Source organism: Trichomycterus rosablanca, chromosome 9 (assembly GCF_030014385.1).
Source record: "Trichomycterus rosablanca isolate fTriRos1 chromosome 9, fTriRos1.hap1, whole genome shotgun sequence".
NCBI classification, from domain to species: domain Eukaryota; kingdom Metazoa; phylum Chordata; class Actinopteri; order Siluriformes; family Trichomycteridae; genus Trichomycterus; species Trichomycterus rosablanca.
In genome coordinates, this window is record NC_085996.1 from 26,116,891 (window position 1) to 26,142,859 (window position 25,969).

Below are 25,969 nucleotides of genomic sequence, written 5' to 3' on the forward strand. Positions count from 1 at the left end.
CCACAGCGCCGCCCAGAAGATTTAGCAGATATTATGTAGTAAGCAATGAGTCCAGAGCTAAAGGTAATGCTTTAAAGCCATTATTTTAAAAATTCATTATTTTAATCTCCCAGGCTTTTAAGTGCTGTGCATTATATTTTGGCCCAGAGCTTTCCAACTTCCACACCTCTCCATATGCTGCGTCGTCCCCAGAGGGAGCCATGGGCTGCTGATTTCTCGAGTTCCTCGCCAGTTCCTCTCTCGGGGGAGTCATTTCGGCTGCCCACCCGCTTGTTGGCTCTGTGTGCGTGCATGTGTGTGTTGGCACAGGTGGCATATGTGATTGAGTTTATTCCTCTCATCGCTAATTACCTCTCTCTCAGGCCTTGTTGCCCGCAGACACAGAGGCGGAGAGGCCTTCACTCATCTATGCGCTGCTCCTTCTCTTTTTAATCAAAAGTTTTGCATTTTACTGTCAGCGTTTTCATGGCAGCTTCTAATTAGCGGCTAGTGGGATATGTGGCACCTGTTAGGAGGTGGAGGCAGGGACGGGTCATCAGGGTTGAGTGAGCGGGATAATCACACAGTGGCTGTCTGTCATACTGAGATTATTAAGTATGAACACATACTGACCTACAGTGTGTATTTGTGTGTGTCTGAATGGGGGTGTTTTATAGAGCCAGACTAAACCAAAACTAGCCACCAGTACTAAAACCTGTACACAGATTTTATAGAGCTAAAATTCTTATAGAAGCACTTTGTAGCTCTACAATGACTGACTGTAGTTTATTTCTTTCTCTGCATGCTTTGTTAGCCCCCTTTCATGCTGCTCTTCAATGGTCAGGACCCCCACAGAACCACTACAGAGTAGGTATTATTTGGGTGGTGGGACATTCTCAGCACTGCAGTGACACTGACATGGTGGTGGTGTGTTAGTGTGTGTTGTACTGGCTGTCACTGCTAGACTGAGAATAGTCCACCAACCAAAAACATCCAGCGTCCTCTGACCACTGATGAAGGTCTAGAAGATGACCAACTCAAACAGCAGCAACAGATGAGCGATTGCCTCTGACTTTACATCTACAAGGTGGACCAACTAGATAGGAGTGTCTAATAGAGTGGACAGTGAGTGGACACGGTATTTAAAAACTCCAGCAGCGCTGCTGTGTCTGATCCACTCATACCAGCACAACACACACACACCACCACCATGTCATTGTAACTGAAGTGCTGAGAATAATACCTGCTCTGTGGTGGCCCTGTGGGGGTTCTGAGCATTGAAGAACAGCATGAAAGCAGGCTAAAAAAGCATGCAGAGAAACAGATGGACTACAGTCAGTAATTGTAGAACTACAAAGTGCTCCTATATGGTAAGTGGAGCTGATAAAATGGACAGTGAGTGTAGAAACAAGGAGGTGGTTTTAATGTTATGGCTGACCAGTGTATAATTTATGCCTTTTAAGTGGAAGGTCCTTTCCTGTTCAACAATGACTGTGAAACACACAACAATGAGAGGAGGCAGGACAAAAGCATAGACATTAAAACAAACAAGAAATATACAAAGCAACAAAGAGGACTAGGAGTTGACAGACTTGAAAAATGAACAATACAAAACAATAAACATCAGGATAAGCGAGGACTAAACTATGAATTTGGAAACTACACAAAGAACACTAAGATGAATAAAGACCAAATAGGGGTTCTATCTGAAGATACCCTAAGAGAATAAACCCAGCTAGACCCAGAGAATAAAGGAACAGATCTCTAAGCTATGCTGCATTTATGCTAATCCTAAACCTAAAACTAGGTACAGTTCCCTAAACAGGGGTGACCATACATTCGGCCGGGATTTCTAAATATTGTAGTCTGCGTGCGCTATTCTTTGCATGTTTTCACACTGATTTCACCTTCTTCTTTAGGTCTCATGCCCAAGCGTGAATTAAAATTTACATACGAGAAAAAAATCTGTGTTTTTGTCTCGGTCGGGATCCTTGGGAAGCAGAATGCATGACCTGCAAAGCTGACATGCACGTGTCGGTGTTAAAAAAAATGAAATGTGTCAGTTCAACAAAACACACAACTGCAGCTAAAGGAGAGAGTTTGTCAGGTAAAGACAGGTAACACAGCAGATGTTGTTACTGCTGCAGAGGGAGTTTTTGCATCACAACAGCTACAGATCAATGGACTGCATGTCTGCCTTGTTAAAAAGTATTTCCCTGATTCTGAAATGGAGTAAAAACATTTCCAAATGCGCATATTAAGACATCGTCAATGCCGTGATAGACCCACATTCTGTCGAAATAGCTCTACTGATGAACTATTGTATTTGTTGTTATTATTGTTTAGGGCTATATGCAGAATTGAAAGTAATAAGATTATATGACCATAAATGCATTTGTTAGCTGTTTTGTTAAGTCACTGTTTATTTATTAAAGTTCAATAACATAGTTGTATGGTTATAAATGCATTTGTCAAATATTTAAAGCCCTACTTCATACACATTGCCATGGTGCCACCTATTACATTAAATTACAGTAGACCCTTGACTTGCGAATTTAATTGGTTAATTGGTTAAATGTTTGTTAGTTAAACCTATTTTTCCCTTAAATAATGTAAATACAATTTATCCATGCCAGACCTCCCACACCACCCCCTTACCTAACCTCTGCAATGTCTTAAATGGGTTTTTTTTTTTGTTATAAATACAAGTATATTTTCCATTAAATTTTAACTTATAGAATAGACATTCCTGTAATAAACAATAATAAACAACAATACACAGTAGTACTGTACATAAAACACACATCACATTTCAGTACAGTATGTGTGCTGTACCATACAGTATAATACATTTCCTTCTTTTTTATAAAATATATTTACCAGAAACAACAATAACTCTCTATTTCTCTATTATTTCCTTCTTTATTTCAATGGTGTTGTATTTTGTAGGTGTAACTGCACAAAGAAAGGATACTTTACTCAGCCGAATTCCTTCTTCTCTCTCACTCACTGTCCCCTCTGTCTGATACACAGTGACAGCTACTGGCAGGAGTAATTATACAACAACGAATAGTAATAGATTTGTTCATTTTCTCAACACTGCGCTCTCTCTGCACATTCTTTGGGGACATTTCAATATTGAATTTTACAAAATATAAAGAAAACACAGAAAAAACACCGTCCGAATATATATATATTCGGAGTCAACTTGTTCGTGACGTCACGTGTTTCGCGAATTTCGGTTCCTAATCCAAAATTTGTTCATATGTTAAGTTGAAAAAGATCGTTCATAACCCAAAATGTTTGTATGGTAAACCGTTCGTAACTCAAGGGTCTACTGTACTTTGCCAACCCCCCCCCCCCCCCCTTCCGGAACCAAACTTTCAACCCATCTGCATAGACATGATAGGCTTGGGAATAAACCAATGTTGGAAAGAAATTGAGTTTAAAGACAAAGTGTGTAGAGTTTCTGCAAATGACAAATACAAATGTAGTGTGTAGACTTTTTAACCCAGTTGGGACATAGATTTATGAATGCATGCATGAAAACGTCTATGCATGTGATGGTGAATGGCGGCAAGCCATACAAGGTCTTTAGCTGCCAAGGATTCTAGGCATGCTGTTACAAGGACATGCTAAAACCTTGGCTTATCTGCAGAATTAGCTCTCTGGCTAATATAAGATGAGCTGCACACTTCTTGCTTTCTTAATAAATGCTATTAAGGAATGACAACTCATGTCTGATGGTGCAGGTTAATGACATGCTTTCGGATATAAGAATGTGAGCGTGCATTAGAGTGAATGATGAAAAGTAAGGCAAGCGAGATGAATGAGTGCTGTGAAAAGTTCATTAATGAGACATCGTTGGCTTTGGAACGTGAAGGTTAAATATGGAGGGCTGGGTATATACAGGGTCTGAAGACAGAAAAGAAGTGTTGCATACGATAAACAGAAGTGGTTGATTTTCATTCAAGCTGTCACTTCCTTATGCCCCAGTGGAGTGGTAGTGTTTACATGAGGGTTTAAAATCCTTATCAGCAGTGTGTTTTGCTGCAAGATTGTCAGAGCTGGATTTTACGATACAGAACTAGAGTTTGGAAGCTTGGCTAACTTCTCAGTGATCCTAGGATAGCTGATATTCAGTTTCAGGATATTCAGGGGCAGTAATAGCTCAGTGGTTAAGGTACTGAACTAGTAATCAGGTTGCTGGTTCAAGCCCCACCACTGTCAAGTTGCCACTGTTGGGCCCCTGAACAAGGCCCTTAACCAGCCCCGGTTCTGGACTGCGTTGCTTGGTGGGGCAGTGAGAAAATCTGGGGGGGGCATAAGAATCTGTAGTCCATCTATTTCTATACATACCTTTTTAGCCTGCTTTTACCCTGTTCTTCAGGTCCTGTGGTCAGGACCCCCGCAGGACCACTACAGAGTAGGTATTATTTGGGTGGTGGATCATTCTCAGCACTACAGTGACACTGACATGGTGGTGGTGTGTTAGTGTGTGTTGTGCTGGTATGAGTGGATCAGACACAGCAGTGCTGCTGGAGTTTTTAAACACCTCACTGTCACTGCTGGACTGAGAATAGTCCACCAACCAAAAATATCCAGCCAACAGCACCCCGTAGGCAGCGTCCTGTGACCCATGATGAAGGTCCAACCTTGAAGATGACCAACTAAAACAGCAGCAATAGATGAGCGATCGTCTCTGACTTTATGTCTACAAGGTGGACCAACTAGGTAGGAGTGTCTAATAGAGTGGACAGTAAGTGGACACAGTATTTAAAAACTCCAGCAGCGCTGCTGTGTCTCACACTACCACACCACCACCATGTCATTGTCACTGCAATTCTAAGAATGATCCACCACCTAAATAATACCTAAAAAAGGGTAAGTAGAGAAATAGATGGACTACAGTCAGTAATTGTAGAACTACAAAGTGCTCCTCTATGATAAGTGGAGCTGATAAAATGGACAGTAAGTGTAGAAACAATGTGGTGGTTTTAATATTATGGCTGATCGGTGTATAATTCATGACATTAATTGATTGGACCATTTATGACAACATGACATTTGGTATTATAGTCTTATAACATGTTCAAACTGTATATAAGGAATGAAAGGCAGCTTGTATACACAGTTGCATAATTAACAGCAGGTATAATCCTGGCTTTAGATTTACAGATGGAATGGAGTGGATTTGTACTGATCAGAGAGAAGAACAAACAACACAGATAAAAAATGAAAGCTTGAGAATTTGGACAGGCTCATATGGGCCATACAGACTCGATTCAATTCTCTGTTGTTGATTAGCAAACAGTAATCCACAGTGTAGATGTGGAGAATTTGTGGCCCTGTTTGCTTATCTCTGCTGCCTCAGAAAATCTCATTCTCAACTTGGATCCTTCCCACACTGCCATACTGTGATAGAGCTAATGTTTTTTTTTTCTCTTTTGGCCATGTAGTAAGCCGGTGCTGCAGTAGCTTGTGAGGGATACCACTAACTAGGATATACTTATAATACTGTCTACGGTGTAATTTTGTACATACTACTGTGTTACTTTTGTGATCAGACATCATATTGTTCTAATAAAACCCAGAAGAAGATATTACACATCAGTAATGTAGTAACCTTTTTTGTTTTTTATTCATGTACTGTCATAACAATGCATAGTGGGAACTAAACTCATGTTCATATTCACGCTGTACAATTGGTCCATTGGTCAAATTGTGTTGCTGATGCCAGGTTCACACTACTCGACTTTCGGAGTTGCCTGGTCGCTGTACAGTTCACACTACACCTGGATCTCTTGCACTGTTTATGTAGACACAGACATCGCTTCCAGCTTGCACAAACTAAAACCTAAAAAACTTACTAATGAGGCCTTAAATGTCTATTTTATTGCAAATCATTGATGTGGAAAGAGAAGAAGTCTGTAAAGCTTTAGTTCATTAGTATGTATTAGAATTCACTGCTGCTAGTTCAGTGTGTGTGTGTGTGTGTGTGTGTGTGTGTTAAAGTAAATGTGTACCATTAGTCATCTGAGAATGAGGTTTTGAAATGCTTAGTACTGGACTGAAGACAACACAAGGCCATTGGATGGATGGATGGATGGATAAATGGATAGATAGAAGAATGAATGGATAGTTATATAGATGGATAGGTAGGTAGCTAAGTAGATAGATGGATGGATGGATGGATGGATGAATGGATAGATAGAAGAATGAATGGATAGTTATATAGATGGATGGGTAGGTAGCTAGGTAGATAGATGGATGGATGGATGGATAGTTATATGGATGGATGGATAGATGGATAGAAGAATGGATGTATGGATGGATGGATGGATAGATGGATAGGAGAATGGATAGATAGATGGATGGATGGATGGATGGATGGATAGATAGATAGAAGAATGGATGGATGGATGGATGGATAGATAGAAGAATATATGGATAGATATATGAATGGATGGCTAGATATATGGATGGGTGGATGGATATATGGATAGATGAATGGATAGAATAATGGATGGATAGATATATGGATGGATGGATGGATAGATATATGGATATATAGATGGATGGATGGATGGATGGATGGATGGATGGATGAATGGATAGATAGAAGAATGAATGGATAGTTATATAGATGGATAGGTAGGTAGCTAGGTAGATAGATGGATGGATGGATGGATAGTTATATGGATAGATGGATAGAAGAATGGATGTATGGATGGATGGATGGATGGATAGATGGATAGATGGATAGGAGAATGGATAGATGGATGGATGGATGGATGGATGGATAGATAGAAGAATGGATGGATGGATGGATGGATAGATAGAAGAATGGATGGATAGATATTTGAATGGATGGCTATATATATGGATGGGTGGATGGATATATGGATAGATGAATGGATAGAATAATGGATGGATAGATATATGGATGGATGGATGCATAGATATATGGATATATGGATGGATGGATGGATGGATAGAAGAATGGATGGATAGATATATGGATGGATGGATGGATAGAAGAATGGATGGATAGATATATGGATGGATGGATGGATGGATAGATAAATGGATGGATAGATATATGGATGTATGGATAGATATATGGATGGATTGATAGATAGATGGATGGATTGATAGATAGATGGATGGATGGATAAATAGATAGATGGATGGATGGATAGATATATGGATGTATGGATGGATGGATAGATGGATGGATGGATATATGGATGGATATATGGATGGATGGATAGAAGAATGGATGGATAGATATATGGATGGATGGATGAATGGATGGATGGATGGATGGATAGATAGATAAAAGAATGGATGGATGGATGGATGGATAAATAGAATGGATGGATAGATAGATATTTGGATGGATGGATAGAAGAATGAATGGATAGTTATATGGATGGATAGGTAGGTAGATAGGTAGGTGAGTAGATAGATAGATGGATGGATGGATGGATGGATGGAATGGATGGATAGATATATGGATGAATGGATGGATAGATAAAAGAATGGATGGATGGATGGATGGATGGATAAATAGATGGATGGATGGATAGATATATGGATGGATGGATGGATGGATGGATGCCTACTTTGTAGTGGACCTGGGAGAGTCCTGACTGTTGAAGAACAGCATGAAAGGGGGCTAACAAAGCATTCAGACAAACAGATGTAATACAGTCAGTAATTGCAGAACTACAAAGTGCTTCTATATGGTAAGTGGAGCTGATAAAATGGACAGTGAGTGTAGAAACAAGATGGTGGTTTTAATGTTATGGCTGATCGATGTACAATAAGTCCCACCCCAGTACACGTACATAAGATGTAAAACTTTGTGGAATGTTAGGATCTATGAGTGTTCCCATAAGTTGTTGATATGACACCAGTGTTTTAGAATTGTAGGGAACCGCCCACCGTTAGATTTGGTCCTTCCATGTTCAAATAATGGCTACAGCTATGCTTTAACAGCAGCATTGAACATCCACTCCTTTTTGTCTTGCCTAGAAAACAAACAATGCTGCTACCATTTCACATCACCAACTGCTGCCACCTGCTAATAAAGTTTTCGTGATGCTATTGGAAAATTATTTTACGTATTGTCTTTTCAGAAGCTAATATACTTGCTGTGTAATCGTTCATGCATGTAATGCATCATTTACTGGCTGATTAGTTTTCCACTAATGCTGCGTTCCACTAAGTGTTTACCAGACATTTGAATATTTCCACTTGCATGCCTGAGACATGCTTTCATTTCATGTGAGCATTAGTCTTGGTTAAACATTTAAACATTTGCCGTGAGTTCACAATGAATGCTGGTCAATTTGTGTACACATACATAATACAACTACTACAATAGGAGAACAATACTACTGAAAATACACAGATCAGCCATAACATTAAAACCAGCTCCCTGTTTCTACACTCACTGTCCATTTTATCAGCTCCACTTACCATATAGAAGCACTTTGTAGTTCTACAATTACTGACTGTAGTCCATCTGTTTCTCTACATACTTTTTTAACCTCCTTTTACTCTGTTCTTCAATGGTCAGGACTCCCACAGGACCACTACAGATCAGGTATTATTTAGGTGGTGGATCATTCTCAGGACTGCAGTGACACTGACATGGTGGTGGTGTGTTAGTGTGTGTTGTGCTGGTATGAGTGGATCAAACACAGTGATGCTGCTGGAGTTTTTAAACACCTCACTGTCACTGCTGGACTGAGAATAGTCCACCAACCAAAAATATCCAGCCAACAGCGCCCCATGGGCAGCGTCCTGTGACCACTGATTAAGGTCTAAAAGATGACCAACTCAAACAGCAGCAACAGATGAGCGATCATCTCTGACTTTACATCTACAAGGTGGACCAACTAGGTAGGAGTGTCTAATAGAGTGGACAGTGAGTGGACACGGTATTTAAAAACTCCAGCAGCGCTGCTGTGTCTGATCCACTCATACCAGCACAACACACACTAACACACCACCACCATGTCAGTGTCACTGCAGTGCTGAGAATGATCCACTATCTAAATAATATCTGCTCTGTGGTGGTTCTGTGGGGGTCCTGACCATTGAAGAACAGGGTGAAAGCAGGCTAAAAAAGTATGTAGAGAAAAGATGGACTACAGTCAGTAATTGTAGAACTACAAAGTGCTTCTATATGGTAAGTGGAGCTGATAAAATGGACAGTGAGTGTAGAAACAAGGAGGTGGTTTTAATGTTATTGCTGATCGGTGTATGTGTATTAAGTGTTACACTGCATTTCTATGCATCTTTTATGACTTAACAAAGCTCAAGATTATTGGCGAAGGCGTCGGCGCCTGTGCTGGCTACGGCTGCATTGCTTTACAATAAAAACACTGTCAGAGTATCTGTTATAGACCGCTGTAGTGGGGGAGATTGATCTGCTGTCGTCAAACCATGCTGATACTGCGTACGAACAGCGAATTAAGAACTATTGATCAAGACACCATGGATACACTGAAAAACCTCAGGCTGCTTCTGGGAGAGGCTTGCACAACATTGATACCCTTTACCTGATACCCCTGTTACCTGCCTATGGAGACTGGCACAGAGGAGCTTTATGCAGAAGCATGCTAAGCTAAGAGCCTTTGAAGCCATTGATTCTGCTTGCCAACGTCAGCTCAGTGGAAAACAAGCTGGGCTGTCTCAGGTTGGATTTGACCACAAAACGGTAGGTGAGAGACTGCTGTGCCCTAGTTTTTACTGAGACCTGGCTAAATGAGACTTTTACGGAGGATGCTATTAGCATGAAAGGGCTAACAGCTTTCTGTGCAGATAGGAGAAGTGCCCTCAAATTTGCATAAGTGACTTGTAATCCGCATATTTTGAGCGGGTATTCATTGTTTCTGTAGAAACATAAAGACGGTCCTCCCCCACTTTTACCAACATCTGGATTTGCAACATGGGGAGCCAACATTTTGGACCATGCTTTTACAAACAAAGGTGCGTTTAAGACTATCTCCCACCCTTACTTTGGCTTATCTGATCCACATCTCAGTGATGTTAATACCATCATACAGATCTCTGCTGGTGGTAGCTCAGCAGTTAAGGTACTGCATTGGTAATCATTGGTTCAAGCTGGTAGGTACTGCACTGGTAATTTTCTAGGTCACCACTGTTGAGCCCTTGATCAAGGCGCTTTATCCTCAAGTGCTTCTATAAAGGCGTCCACTAAATGCCATAAACACTTTGGACATGTGCGTGTCTGGTCTGATGGAGCCATGTCAGCATTGTCAGTTCTTCAACTGTACTGACTGGTCTGTTTTAGGAAGACGACCACCAAGTCCAAATCCCAGATGTGTATGGGTATGCTGAGACTGTAGTGGGTTACATTTACAAATGTATGGATGATGTCTGTATCACTAAGCACACTGAGTCCAGGCAAACCAGAAACCGTGGATGACCACTGAGGTCTGGATCTGCTTTTAAATCTGGTGGCACAACTTCCCTTAGGTGTACAGGAGCTAAGCTGAATATCAAGGCTATCAAGGTGGCAAAGAGAGCCCAAGAGACCGTGGCAGGGAGTACAATCGATTACGGACTAGAGGATTGCTCCTCAGTCCCGTGATGACGACATCGACTTTTTCAATAACCTCCTGCTTTAAAACCTTGGTCCCTCTCCCAGTACTACAAAAATCCACAGTCATCACTGGTTTAAATGACTATCGCCCAGTAGCTCTCACTTCCATTATAATTGAGTGCTTTAAAAGGACATCAAGGGCTTTATTACAGCCTTTTTTACCACCCTCACTTGACCCACTGCAGTTTGCCTACCATCTAAATTGCTTTACTGAGGATACCTAATCCAGGATTCGTCCTGCTTAAGTACTACAGTGGTCCTGCAGTGCTAAATTACGCTAGGCCACTAACACTGTGATCCATGGAAACCAGACACATTATGACCTTGACCAAGATGAAGCTCTAGTAACACATGAAAATGAAATAAAACCCTTGTGTACAAAGCAAACAATTTGACAGACTTCATAGAGCCGTGATCCCAATCTAAAACAATTAATTTGCGCAGTTCTTATCACCTCGTATGGCTAAATGGATGCAAACCCTTGAAGTCAGCATTCAAAATCGAGTGGAAAGCCCTTCCAGAGGGCAGTTAAAGCAGCAAAAAGAAAGATGGACCAACTCTGTATAATTATTGTATAGCTATTGTTTTTTTTTATGAGGTTTGGGTCTGGTTTGGGATTACAGGTCCTTTTGATCAGCTTGGACTCTGTACTGGTAACATATTTTGCACTGGCAGCTCAGGGCAAACATTCCATTCTGGAAAATTGGCAGAGGAAGGCTGCTGCTGAATGGCTTCACAAGTAATTAATCTTTCAAAGATTTTCTCTACTTTCAATTTCAAACCACCCAGAAGGAAAGAAGCGCAGTTATTTGGTGGAAGATTTCATATCTAAGACTCTTGAAAGATTAAAGCTGAGGGGGAAGGGGTTCTTCCCCTCCCTTACTTTGCATTACATTTATTTTTCAAAGATAAGCCATTTTTTCATTTTGTGGGCAGGGATGTGTTTGGTGTGACATTAGAATGTTTTATTAAACTCTCTATCTGTTTACCCAGCAGCGAAAAGCAAGTCATTTGATTTAGCTGGGTGTTATGACTACTCCAGCCATTGGTAATTTATTCTACATTTCTGTTCGCAAATGGGTCGTGCTTGTCAGTTTATTATGTGGAGACACAATCTGCAGCCTGAAGATTTTTAATTCATTAATTTATTTTTAGTAATTGCCTAATTGTGATGATAATCTAGAAGTTTCCTAAGCCTTTCCTAAGAACATTTGACTGGTAGTCACTTCAGGCTTGGCGCTAATCCATTGTAGGTCATCCCACCATTACTCACTCACTTAAACATTAGGCAATTTAGTTTGATTCGGTGCCTTTTGTGTCCCCAGTACTGATCATTGTAATTATTAAGTAAATTTTAAACAATACAATTTCTAAACATCTTACTGAAATAATTAACACTTTCAAATACTAAACACAGTGTTTTCTACCCCCCCCCCCCCCCCCAAATAAAATTACTGTATACATTTTACAGTGTTTTTATCTTTTAGATACCAGAGGTTTTCCCATGTCTCCAGTGCTGTACATTCAGATTTAGTGATGGATATATGAGGTTTAATCATGAAAATATTTCAGTCTTTCAATACTGTTTAAAAGATTTTTTTTCTTTTATTGCTGATTATAAGGGTTTTTCACACGTCCTTCAAGTTGCTGTCCACCCTGTTATCTCTTACTACTGTCTCTCAAAATGAAGAGCTGTTTTACATACTGACATCATTTCCTGGAGCTCACATGATCTTTTTGGAGGGAAAACAACTGTGGAAGATGAGTGGCTAACTCCTCAGTTTAATGTCATTTTTTCCACATTTATCCTTATATGGTCAACCATAACATGTCCACCCTGTTATGGGATATATGAGAAAAAGCAATACGATTTGATCATTTTAAAAATAGTCATACTAAAAAGCAGAGAATTCTTTGTCTGAGTTCACTTTTATGCTAGCATGGTTTTGCTCACTTGCTAGCTAATGGCTAATTTTATGTCAGAAAGTCCACCCTGTTATGGTCCACCCTGTTATGCACAAGCTTTCTATTCATAATTTAATTAAGATAGCATAAGTAATTTATGTTGTTTTTGTCAGTTATTGCATAAAAGGAGGCCAAATCATGGACCTATAAAATATAGTCAAAATATGTCTAGTATGTATTTTAATCTAAAAAAAAAAAGTGAAATCACGTGTTGGTGCAAAATCAGAGATGCAATTCATACAAAATCTATTAAAAACACAACCCTGACACAACCCTCCCTATTTATCCGGGCTTGGGACCGGCACTTCAATGCGCTGGTTTATGCATCCTAGCGGCTAGGTATCTATAGGACAATTCAGTGTCTCCAAGTACTGCAGCCTGGCCGCATGTTTTTGGACTGTGGGAGGAAACCGGAGCACCCGGAGGAAACCCACCCAGACACGGGGAGAACATGCGAACTCCACACAGAAAGGACCCGGACCGCCCCACCTAGGTCGAAACCAGGACCTTCTTGCTGTGAGGCGACGGTGCTACCCACTTAGCCACCGTGCCACCCACTTACTTGCATGTTATTTATAGATAAAAGAAAACCATCTATTAAACTGGAATGTCTAGAGCTTTATGAAACTAACCCCACTTGATGTGCCACTACCTGACACAGTGGTGATGGGTGGGGGTTACAGTAGACAAATGTGTCTCTTCAATGCGGTCTAAATTAGTTTAACATGTCAAGTAGTATGTCATAGTTTTAAGAGTAGAAAATAGCACCTCGCAAGCGAATGAATCCCCATGAGATGACACAAGCTGTGAAACTCAAATGAACTGTCAAGCCCTCGAAGTGAGGAGTGCGAATTAGGCTGGTGATGTTATAATGAACAGGCATGGAGTGGGTGGAGAGGAGATGATTGCCACTTGCGCTGCTTGAGTTCTGTAGATGATTGCCGTATTGCTCCAGAATTGGGACAGAGGGTTGGGAGTGCACTGGAGAAGCCTCCTCTCAGAGCTCTTGAACCTTTATATTTCTTTTGTCACGGAGATTTATTTCTCTGGTTCAAGATTTCTGCAGAGTTTGTTTTTGCACTGGCATTAAACTTTAAGATACCGAGACGAAAGGATAAATACTGTATTGTGCTATATGGACAAAAGTATTGACACTTCTTATTGAATTCATGTGTTTTAGCCATAGCAAGCGCTAAAAGGTTTGAAAATCTAAATACTGTATTATCGGACACTCATTGAATTCATGTGTTTAGCCACAAATATTGGTAACAGGTGTAATAAATCAATTATATTAAAAAATATATGCTTTGCAGCAACAGTTTATGGACGGCTTTTCCCTCTTTCAGCAAGACCTCCTGGTGCTCAAAAGCTTGGATTAATGAAACTCCCTGACCTCAGCCCCACTAAACAGCTTTGAAATAAACTGGAACATCAGTAGAGGCTTTCTTGAGCAACATCAGCGCTGATGTTTTTGACCTAATTCTTTTCTTTAGTGCGCCAGTATATTTTCCCACATTTACGTATACTGCAGCAAATCTGCCTGTTATTGTACTGACAAACTGGCAGCAAATCAGCATTCAGATTTAATTCATAAAATATTTACTCATTTCTTAATTATTTGTGATATTGTATATATGGATGGACGGACGGATGGACGAATGGATGGATGGACGGACTGACGGACGGATAGATAGATGGATGAACGGATGGATGGAAGAATGGATGGATAGATATATGGACGGACGGACGGATGGATGGATGGAAGAATGGATGGATAGATCTATGGATGGATGGATGGATAAATAGATGGACGGATGGATGGATGGACGGACGGACGGACGGACAGACAGACAGATAGATAGATACATGGACGGACGGACAGACAGACAGATAGATAGGGTACACTTGGGTACTCGTATGTTTATCTATAGTCAGCTACACCTACTAACAGGTGTAATCTGTGGTTATACAGTTGTAGATTTTTGTTCCTTCATACAGTTCGTCACACCACACTTGGCAGAGACATTAAATATGTAGCTTTATTATGTCCATGTCCATATATAGAGATATACAGTATGTGTGACCTTGAATCTGCATTTTATTTAAACATTTCCCCAGACTGCACTTTCTCTTAAATATTCCTAAAAAATCCCCACTTCTGAAAATGGTTTATTAATTATAAAAAATACTAATAAAATGTTATTAACTAAATACATCATATCGAATCTCAGCTCTGCCACCCAGCTAGGCTGGACGGCTACATGAACAACGATTGGCTGTTGTTCACAGGGTGAGAAAGGCCGGATCAGGTTCCTCATAACTGGTGCAGTTACGACCTCTTCTGGCTGATTGATGGTGCCTGCGCAGAGTTGAGGAATAATGCGTTGATCAGGGTGTGGCTCTCTGTGCACAAAGCTGATCTGCATATGAACTCACCTCGTGCAGGTGAAAAGATGCAGTCGGTACTGCACACGTGTCGGAGGCGGCATGTGTCAGTTGCGAAGCTCCTCCATCAGCAGGGTTGTATTGGTAGAGGTGAAGCGTAACACAATCAGGGTAATTGGATTCGACTTGATTAGGGGAGAAAATGGGGGGGGGGGATTGGAGAAAAAAAATGTTATAAACTAAACATTGATCTAAGTTAAGAATATTAATTTAGAGTTATAAAAAATATATTGTTCAAAAAGCTTTTAGCAAATCGGATATTGCACATTTGTCTAATTATAAGGGTTTGTTTTGCAGGTTCTTCAGCACCACCATGCAGTTCATGAAATTTCCTACATCGCCAAGGACATTACAGACCACCGGGCTTTTGGCTACGTATGTGGCAAAGAGGGCAACCACCGATTTGTGGCCATTAAAACTGCTCAGTCTGTAAGTATTTCCTATAGACAAATGTACACATGAGAATTTTGCTTTTATGGTACATCTATATTTTTTTAATTATTTTTATATTATTTGTGCTTCTGACCAAACAACAAGGAAAATAAAATGTACATGTATGTAATATGGTCAAAAATGTGTAAACATAGGCCGCTCAGGTGGTGCAGCGGTAAAAACACACGCTGGAACCAGAGCTGGGATCTCGAATACATCGTATCAAATCTCAGCTCTACCTGTCGACTAAGGCTGAGCGGCCACATGAACAACGATTGGCCTGTTGTTCAGATATGGGCGGGGTTAAGCCGGATGGGGTCTCTCTCTCATGACTGGTGCAATTATAATCTCTGCTGGCTGATTGATGGCGCCTGCACAGGGTGTGTCTCACTGTACACAACGCTGAGCTACACTGCACTCGTCAAAGTGCAGGTGATAAGATGCATACGGCATGCTGCCTACGTGTTGGAGGGGGCGTGGGTTAGCTTTGTTCTCCTTAATCAGAGCAGGGCTCGGCATTGGTGGAGAGGAAGCATGATGCAATCAGGCAATTGGAGGCGCTAAAAAGGGAGAAAATGCTTAAAGAAAAAAAAAAAAAAAAAATACATGTGTAAACATATGACCATAAGCTTGTTAAACATCAAATTTTAAATATTAATGTATATAGTTGCACCCTTTTGTGGCTATAACAGTCTCCACTTTTAAAAGTGTGTCTGTGGAGAGTGTGTCTGTGCCATTTTACTCACAAGAGGATTTGTGAGGTCAGGCACTGATGTAGCATTAGAAGGTCTGGCTTTCAAATGACGTACCAGTTTATCCCTAAAGTGTTTAATGTGGACAGCTCAGCTCAGGAGCTCAGTGGTTAAGATACTGGACTAGATATCAGAAAGTTGCTGGTTCCACCACCTCCAAGTTGCCACAGTTGGACCCCTGAACTAGGCTGTTAACCCTCAACACAGTCAGAATTGTTTTGGTTTTTTTCCCCCTTTTTCTCCCACTTTAGCGCATCCAATTTCTGCCCGTCAATCATCCTCTCACTAATGCTGGTCCCTGCTCCTGACTGTGGAGGACGAGGCTGCTCCACGCCCCCTCCGACACGTGCACAGCAATCGAGCACCTTATCACCTACACCTGACGAGTGCAGTGCAGTACAGCGCTGTGTACGGAGAGCCACACCCTCTACCGCACTCCTTTCCCATCTCCGTGCAGGCGCCTCCAACCAGCCAGCAGAGGTCGTAAATCCCGCCCCTATCTGAACAAGAGGCCAATCGTTGTCCATGTGGCCGCTTAGCCTCAGCGGGCAGGCAGAGCCGAGATTCGATACGATGTATTTGAGATCTCAGCTCTGGTGAACAGCGTGTGTTCTTACCGCTGCGCCACCTCTGTCGGCTGTGTCACAATTGTGAAGTTGCTGTTGATAATGGTGTCCGCTAAATGCCGTAAGTGTTATCATGCAAAGATTTTAAGGGATTAAATCTACTGATGCTCCAACATCACTGGTATAATGGTCACAGTATTGGGTGTACAATGGTAGCTTAGTGGTGAATTTACTGAACTAGTAATCAGAAGGTTGCTGGTTTAAGCCCTGCATTTGTTAGGTTGCCACTGTTGGGTCTTTAATCCAAATTCAATTGCTTGGATTGAAACGTTCACAATTGTTAGTTGCTTTGGATAAGTGTCTACTAAATGCTGTAAATGTAAATAAACATCCTCATGTGGACTGAGGTTTTTAATATTTGATCACAGAACCACATTACCTCTGCTAAAATCATTTTCACGCATGTTACCTAGGAACAGCTTAATAAACTCTACAGCACATGTACTGTTTCTCCCAGCACTTCACCTCTTGCTCATTTAACTGAGGTCCCTGCTTTTCTCAGACAGTCTCACTTTTTCTCTTTGATTGTGCTGCTGATTGTGTGCACCACTGCAGATCTATTCTGGATGTTGGTATTGATTTGCTATACACAGTCAATGAGTGCACAGCCAAAGCTTCTCGCTTTTCATCCATCGCCTACTTGATTTGAACTGCTGGTGACCCTGTGCTGGGTGACACAGATTGATCTTAGCAGAACCAAAACACTCTAACGCTCTCTGTGGCTAAAGATGGCTTTCTCTGTTTAATTTTTGTTTAAATTTATTCCCTGGCTTTTCTGTATACTTTATTTTAAGTGGTATTTTTTCTCCTTTTTTCCTTTTCTCTTTTCCTTATGATTCCACTTTTAACTGTGATGTGCTATCATTAGCAGTGGAAATAAACCCAAAAGCTAATTCTAAGAGAGAGTGTTCTGTTTATTCGGCTCTATATTGTGCTATTAGTGATATTTAAATGTGGCAGGCTGAAGATGCTGAAGATAAAGGTAACATGGAGCTTTGAAGTTTACCACAAGGAGTTGATTAAATGTGGCTTTTTAACATGGAAAGGTAATTATAATGTGGGGGCATCCATCCATGAGCTGCTCCAGGGGAGATGGGCACAAGGTTGAGCTTCATGTGATCAGTCACCTGCACCTCATAAGCATTAAGTCGCTTCAGGTGGAAGCTTTCCTATATATCACGGCTTCTCTCATTCTTCTTTGCCAGCTTTATAGTTGACACACTTTCATTTTTTTGACTCTGTGGTGCCCGCTTGGTCCAGATTGGTTTTCCACTGATGAGAGTTGTCAGCATTATGTTGACTTCTAAAAAGGGAGCTGCCCTAAGAGTGAATTTCCCCAAAGGTGTTGTGACAGCCCTTCCAAAGCGCTGGATTTGTTTGATTAATCCACAATTACGCACTATGCTATAGAGGTGTTGTTGTCACGGATGGCGAAGTAGGCTGTCATATCGTGACATCCAGTTCTCATTTCTGCATGTTACGTTCCGGGTTCAGATCCCGGACGAGCCCCCAATTGTTACGTTCCTCTAAAGATGTTACAGCTAGGGGTGCTGAGGAGGCAACAATAAAATTGGACGTGTGTTTGTTGGAGGAAAAAGAGAGACAACTACTGTAGTATTTCAAAGAAATAAGTGTCTCTATTTTACTTAATAAGTACACAGTAGGCATATAATACGTACATGTACAAGCAAAATAAAATATCCAAATCAGCTACAAATGTAAAGGTGGATGATAGATGGTGCCAAAGGAAAGAAAAGAACAAAACAACTAAACTGCCTACTTAACGCTAAACCTAACACAAAATACATAATTGTATTTGCAGTGTATATGCAGTGGTCTTAATCACATAATTGTATATGCAGTGGTCTTAATCACATATTCATGATTTTAACTTAAGTTAAAAAGCAATGAATTCATCTCTGCTCTTTCCTTTTTTCTCCATCTCTTAATGTCTAGGCTGAGCCTGTGATCCTTGATCTGCGTGATCTTTTCCAGCTGATCTTTGAGATCAAACAGAGGGAAGAGATTGAGAAGAAGGCTCAGAAGGACAAACAGTGTGAACAAGCGGTTTACCAGGTGCCATACACTGAAACACACTCATACAAAACACACACAGAGATATTTACACATATGCTGCAGTTTAGTATACTGTATTTATTACTGGCCAGGCACATTTGTATATATATATAATATTTGTGGAATAGGTGCATGTATAAGGAGACAAGACATAATACGCTTGACAGCTAATAAAACACTGCATGTTTAAAAAATGCAACAAAATGTACAGAAAAAGTCATCATAGGAAAGACACAGCTAACATACAGTATTTTACCACACATTTAGATGTTAGAAACTGGTGGCAATATGCGTGTCATTCTTTAATGCTATCGGCTGGTCTGGTGTGTACACAGACATGTTTGGCTATATCTACTGGGGAATAGCCGAAGCCCTGCAATGGATTGGCAGATCTGCCCCAACCCTGACCAGGTTAAAGTGGTTGAAGGAATGAAATAATAATAATATTAAAAAAAAATAATAACACTAATAAATATTTTTAATGATTATTAAATATTAAAATTACAGTAATTCATTGTAATAAAAAAATTCTAAATATTAAAATTATTATTTAATAAAATTACTAGTAATTAATAAGTTCTAAATACTTATTAACATTAATAATAAAATAATAAGATATTGTTGATAATTATTAAATATTAAAATTACAATACTTGATTGCAATAAAAATAATTACAAATATTAAACTTATTACTTACTAAAACGATTAATAATTAATAAGTTATGAATAATTATTAACATAAATAATACTAAATATTATTTATATTTATTAAATATTAAAATACTTAATACTTAAAATAATTTTATGTATTTAAATGATCACTTATTAAAATGATTAATATTTAATATTTCACTAGCACACCAGCCGCGAGATTCTAAACTCCTCGGTTCAAAACTCGTCGTTACCCTCGGTTGGCTGGGCGCCATCTAGTGGTCATAATTGGCAGTGCCTGCAAGGAGGGATGACCGGAATATGTGGGCGGGGTCTTCAAACGCTGTGTTTGGACCCTGATTGGCGGATAGAGGCGCCTGTGCAGAGTGCATGGGTGGAAAAGGGTTTTGTTAAGGGCTGCGTGCGGGTCGGATATATAAAAACTATCCAATACAGTAATTTTCGTTGCAAATTGTAAAATGAAATTCATCCAAAAATTCACCAAACAAACACATTTAAAATCATTATGGACAGACAAATGTTTCTGCCTGGTTAAGATATTTTTCCAATTAGTTACTGATGCTTATTACTGTAGATACATTTTATTATGTTATCTCATATTAAGGTATAGGTTTCTGTTTTAGACCCCTCATTGCCTTATTGTTTACACTTGTTGTAAACACAGCCCTCTGGTAATCGTTCTTTCTTCTATACTGATTATAAACAGAATGACTGATGCTTTTCTGCTTAATCACAATAATCAGACTCTTTCCTCTTTTCTTTCCTTGCTTATTTCCTTTTCTGCTCATTGTCTTCCTTTTATCACAATCACTCCTTAAGACAATTCTGGAAGAAGATGTGGAGGATCCGGTGTACCAGGTAACACTGCGTGTTCATTTACTAATCATGTTTGCTTCAATGTACTCAAATTAGTCAAATTAGTCTGGCTGCTGGGTTCCCACACCTTAACGTGCTTTTAATCTCTCTTGTATAAATAAATAACCTCGCTTCAATTTCTCTTCCTCTTTTACTCTGCCTGAATTAACAAGTTATTTTATTATTACGTGTGCATAAATCCATGGTGAATTTAATGAGCTGTTCATGCACTTTTTTATATATTTATTGTCAACGTGAGTGGGGTCTGTGATTGTGGACATGGCCCTGGCTCTGAGATTTTTTTTTTCTTACTGAAAACAGACAGCTTCTACACACCAACACAGCCTGTGTGTGTGTGTGTGTGTGTGTGTGTGTGTGTGTGTATGTGTATGGTTGAGTGTGTCTTACATTCCATTGCTTTATTGTATTGTCTTTCTAATCAATGCTGGTTTTAAGGTAGTCTGGAAAACAAAGAGGAGTCTTTAATTCTTTGCTTTGGTGAGAATCTGGTGCATCAGCAATTATTAGTTGAATAGAAATAATCTGCAAGAGAGCAGAATAGCTAGAATTGTCAGTCTAGGGCTAATAGCAGGAGTATAATAATTATAGAATAGAAAATACCTTTATAAAATTAACCTATTAAATAAACAATAGTTTTAATTGTGCAAAGCAGGCATGTTAAAAACTAGTCTGCAGTTAGATCTTAAATGCAAGCAAATTAGATAATCGTTTCATTATAATGACAATAGCATTGAAGCTATGTTATTGTCTAAACGACAGTTCTGCATTGAGCTATAATGCTGTGTAGACTAGAGGCGAATTAGCTCTGATTGAACGCCGCATGCCGCTATTGTTAAAGCATCTCTGTATGGTTCCTGCATCACGGTAGAAATATATCACAGAAACAGGGCCGGCTGGGACTGCTCTTTGGCATGTATGAGCGATCTTGCAATTTGGTGTGCTTATTTGCAACCCGTAGACCTGCGTCTGGTTCCCTAGAGGATTTTCCAGCCTTTTGCTGTGAGCTGGCCATGTTTCTGCATCACCGGAGCTTATCCATACAGCATGCGTCTCATTAAATACACATGTATCAAGCCACAACGGCTGTGATTTTTTCCTGCTGAATGTGGGAAAATACACTGCATCATTTTGTTTGTAGGTAGCAAAAAGGTCCAGGTATGGCTAGAGAATTATGCAGGCTTTTTTAAACACTCACCCTGCATTTAGAACAGCAACACAAGTATGTGGTCGTTATTGTAATGAAAGTTGGCAGGTTGGCTTGCAACAGGAGGTACAGCAAGTACTGCTAGTGTAAAGTGTCCTGTATGCTAAATAATTAAATAGGGTTTAACTATAAGAATGCTTAGACTGTTCGCTTGTAGTTCTTTTTAAATAAACCAAACTCAGTTCTATTAGGCTGTGTTCATACTTGTCAGCTTTGATCCTATAAAAAAAAAAACCCTGGTGCGATTGCTTTGTTAGTGTGGTTCATTACAGTAAGCATGAACACTTCCTTCAGAAGCTGTTTTGACTTCTTTATCTTTTTTACCACCTCTTTTTTATTGATTTTGGTTTGAGTGTAAATTTGTGAATGTAAACCAGAATTAAAATAGAACAATGTATACGTTTCTTGTTTGGTTTAACAGGCCCCAAAGTGCCTTCATTGCTCAACTACCCTATCAATGAAACATATTCTATGTGAATGCGATGTTTTTACCCAGGACAGAAATCTGTACCTGATGAGATCGGACATAAATTACATTTTTAGAAAAATTGCTCATTTTAAGATTAAAATTTCTGAAAAGCATGAAATTGAAACATTTGTTGTAATTTTAACCTCTACAATTTTGATGCACATATATCTCTGTATCCTAAAACTCCTTTCATGGTTTTAACACTTTTTTTTTTTTAAACGGCAGACTGCAATCACAGCAGAATACATTACAATCGGCCCTTTGAGGGCCACCATAATGCTGATGTGGCCCTTTGTAAAAATGAGTTTGACAACCTTGGTGTACAGTATTGAGCAGCGCGTCTTCATGGTGCAAACCTATTGGGTCACCAGTTTGTTTAAGCAAAAAGTTTATCGGAACAAGCCTCTGCTCTGGAAGATTTGTAGGAAAATGTCCAATGTGAAACTGCTGCTATTCTGCTTCTAACACCAAATGTAATGCAATGGATTACACATAAGTCAAGCTATGTAGTGTATTTTTTTGGTTCAGATTGCTTCATCCTAACCGGAGTTACAACATAATATTTGGGGCCTCTTTTAAGTGAATCTTCCTGTACTTCATATCAGTACAATATCATATAACAATATCAGTTCCCTTGATATTATTGGTAGAAAATAATACACTAGTAAATTTTAGTCCTGGTTTGCTTAACATTCACACACAACTTTACAATGAAACGAAAAACAAAACAACTGATGTTTGACATATTTTGCGTGTAATGTAATAGATCGACTGCATACTGAATGCATTTTGTCCCTGTGGGGTTTTCATAGTTCAAAGATTCAAGATTCACTTTACTGTCATTTCACTGTACACCAAAGTGTACAGAAAAAACGAGTGTGTTCCAGCTCTGTATTGTGTGTTGCACCTCAAAATAGTTAATACAGTTATGTTCCGAGTGTCTCAGTACACTTTATTTCTTACCTTATGAGTTTAGTGAACCATTAATGAGCATTAATGTTACAGTTGGAACAATGCAACATGCTGGGCTTAATGCACTTATCTTGGTTGTGTATACCTACTGGTATTTTTACCAGTAGTGGAAACACAGAAGGAGAGGGTAAAATGGATAAAGAAGTCAAAACAGGACCATAAACCACTCTGTAAAATATTGTGGATACGAACCATTGTTCAGTGGCACTGGTCTGTAATACTACAATAATAAAATAGTTTTAAATGATAAATAAGGCAACCAGAGGTACAAATTGCTGTTATTATGAACACGGGACTAAGCTTTTTAAAGAGCAAATGCACTGCAATAGTGAGTCAGAATTCTAAATGATTTGCATACTGTCAGCTTCACTAAGCTCTACAGACTAGCCAGTTTGATTTGATTAAAACCATTTCAGTACATATTGCTCAAAATTGTGCTAAAGTCTTCATGTGCTTTCTCTTGGGGTTTTTATGCCTTGAGGTGCAGTCATCTGTCACATACTGCTGAAAATCAGAGCATCAACCATGACCAAACCATCATCCAGGACCATTAGCGCTATTCCACAGGGTTATGGGGGATCAGGGTTCTTCGGCTGAGGCCACGGCCACTGTTTTTTCCTCTGTGATTCTGTGACTCATTCTGCTACCTATTCTCTTTTTCTCTTCCCCATGTTCTACTTTCTTTTCCTGTTTTCCTTATCCTCTCAATCTCACCTTTGCTGCTGGCGTTGTAGTACATTGTGTTTGAGGCGGGACACGAGTCCATCCGTGACCAATCAGAGGAGAGCATTTATCAGGTACTTTTTAATTTAAGCCCCATACTATGCTATCTCGTACTATGCTTGACGGTGCAAATGTCAAAATTCAGTTCAAACCCATATTCACCAAACACACTTATTTAACAGATTATTACCAGTCTGTGAGTATTACAGGAGACATTTTAAATCCTAAACCAGCTGTTCTAGGTAATCCGCAAAATACCGTCATCTTTGCTGATACGCTGACTTCAGTAACTTTGTCCAAACTTGTTTAATATATTAATAATATACACTGATCAGACATAACATTATGACCACCTTCCAAATATTGTGTTGGTCCCCATTTTGCTGCCCCATATGCAACAAACTGTGATGCACTGTGTATTCTGGCACCTTTCTATCAAAACCAGCAACTTCTTCAGCAATTTGAGCTACAGTAGCTCGTCTGTTGGATCGGACCACACGGGCCAGCCTTCGCTCCCCACGTGCATCGATGAACCTTGGCCGCCCATGACCCTGTCGCCGGTTTACCACTGTTCCTTTCTTGGACCACTTTTGATAGATACTGACCACTGCAGACCAGGAACACCCCACAAGAGCTGCAGTTTTGGAGATGCTCTGACCCATTCGTCTAGCCATCACAATCTGGCCCTTGTCAAACTCGCCTAAATCCTTACGCTTACCCATTTTTCCTGCTTCTAAGATATCAGCTTTGAGGATAAAATGTTCACTTGCTGCCTAATATATCCCACCCACTAACAGGTGCCGTGATGAAGAGATAATCAGTGTTATTCACTTCATCTGTCAGTGGTCATAATGTTATGCCTGGTCGGTGTATAATTATATACAATATAGTAAATATATTAGTACACACTTTTACTTGCCTGCTTGGCGTTTCTGCTGTATCTATAACTACTGCTCTATCTGTAACTACTACATTGATAACAAATTTCTGCTAATATATTTTTTAAGCATAAAAGGTTTAAATCCTAAATAATTTACTGGCCTTGTGAAGCATTGTAGCCCATCCTGAGCTTTTTATTTAACTTCTTTATCCTTCTGTTAATTCCTAGGAACTCTTGTAGCCCACAGAGGACCTTTTTGTTAATTGTACATTGGCTAAACTAGACAAAGACAAATGACTTAAGGATTTTTTAAATTAATTTTATTACTATTAAAAAATATATAATGACATGTCAACCTGGCCTATTTGTCAATAAACACACATCTTTGTTATATTTGCAATTCTTCTACATTTGTGGTTAATGAATTATTCAATGATGCATTATTTCAGCTTTGTGCCTAATCATCTGCAAGAATTAAAAAGCTTTATATAAATAAATCATTATTATATTAAATTAGATACTTTACCACTGGTTGCAGAAATGCAAGTCTTGAAGTGAGCTTAAAGTCAACTGTGGCACCAGCCTTCAATTTTGGTTATTGGGAATGTTGGTTGAGGTATTGCCTTCATGCTACCTTTATTATATTTCTGAATGAGGTGGAGGAATAAGAAGAGCATAGCGTGGTCCTCCATACATTATAAAGCACTATCTAGGGATCTGGGCAGCATGGGTGTCGTGTGACTTGGGCAGCTGTAGCCTAGTGGTTAGGGTACTGGACTAGTAAGTAGAAGGTCGCTGGTTCAAACCCAACCACTACCAGGTTGCCACTGTTGGGCCCTTGAGAAAGGCCCTTAATTGCTTAGACTGTATACTGTAAGTCGCTCTGGATAAGAGCGTCTGCTGAATGCCGAAAATGAAAATGTATTTCATATATGTATATTATTCATAGCTGTTTTGAGGGACAGTTGTAGCCTAGTGGTTAAGGTACTGGACTAGTAATCGAAAGGTTGCTGGTTCAAGCCCCACCATTGCCAGGTTGCCACTGTTGGACCCTTGAGCAAGGCCTTTAACCCTCAATTGCTTAGACCGTATACTGTCACAGTACTGTAAGTCACTTTGGATAAAAGCGTCTGCTAAATGCCGAAAATATAAATGACTGGCGGGGGTCACCACAGTACATTAGAAAATTAGCATATTTAAACTAGGACAAAGCAAAGATACCTCTAAACCTCTGGAAATAAAATAAATAATATTA

General features: G+C 39.7%; 1 protein-coding gene across 4 annotated transcripts in view; it reads left to right on the top strand.

Annotated features, from left to right (window-relative positions):
- dab1a (DAB adaptor protein 1a) overlaps positions 1-25,969 on the top strand; it is a 254,109-nt gene that overhangs the window by 184,982 nt on the left and 43,158 nt on the right. For 3 of the 4 annotated variants that reach the window (XM_063001305.1, XM_063001302.1, XM_063001303.1), the window contains exons 5-8: positions 15,329-15,460; positions 18,798-18,917; positions 20,410-20,448; positions 23,846-23,908. In XM_063001305.1, the coding sequence (XP_062857375.1) occupies positions 15,329-15,460; positions 18,798-18,917; positions 20,410-20,448; positions 23,846-23,908 (354 nt within the window). The remainder of the gene's footprint in view (positions 1-15,328; positions 15,461-18,797; positions 18,918-20,409; positions 20,449-23,845; positions 23,909-25,969) is intronic. The other variant, XM_063001304.1, reaches the window with a different exon arrangement.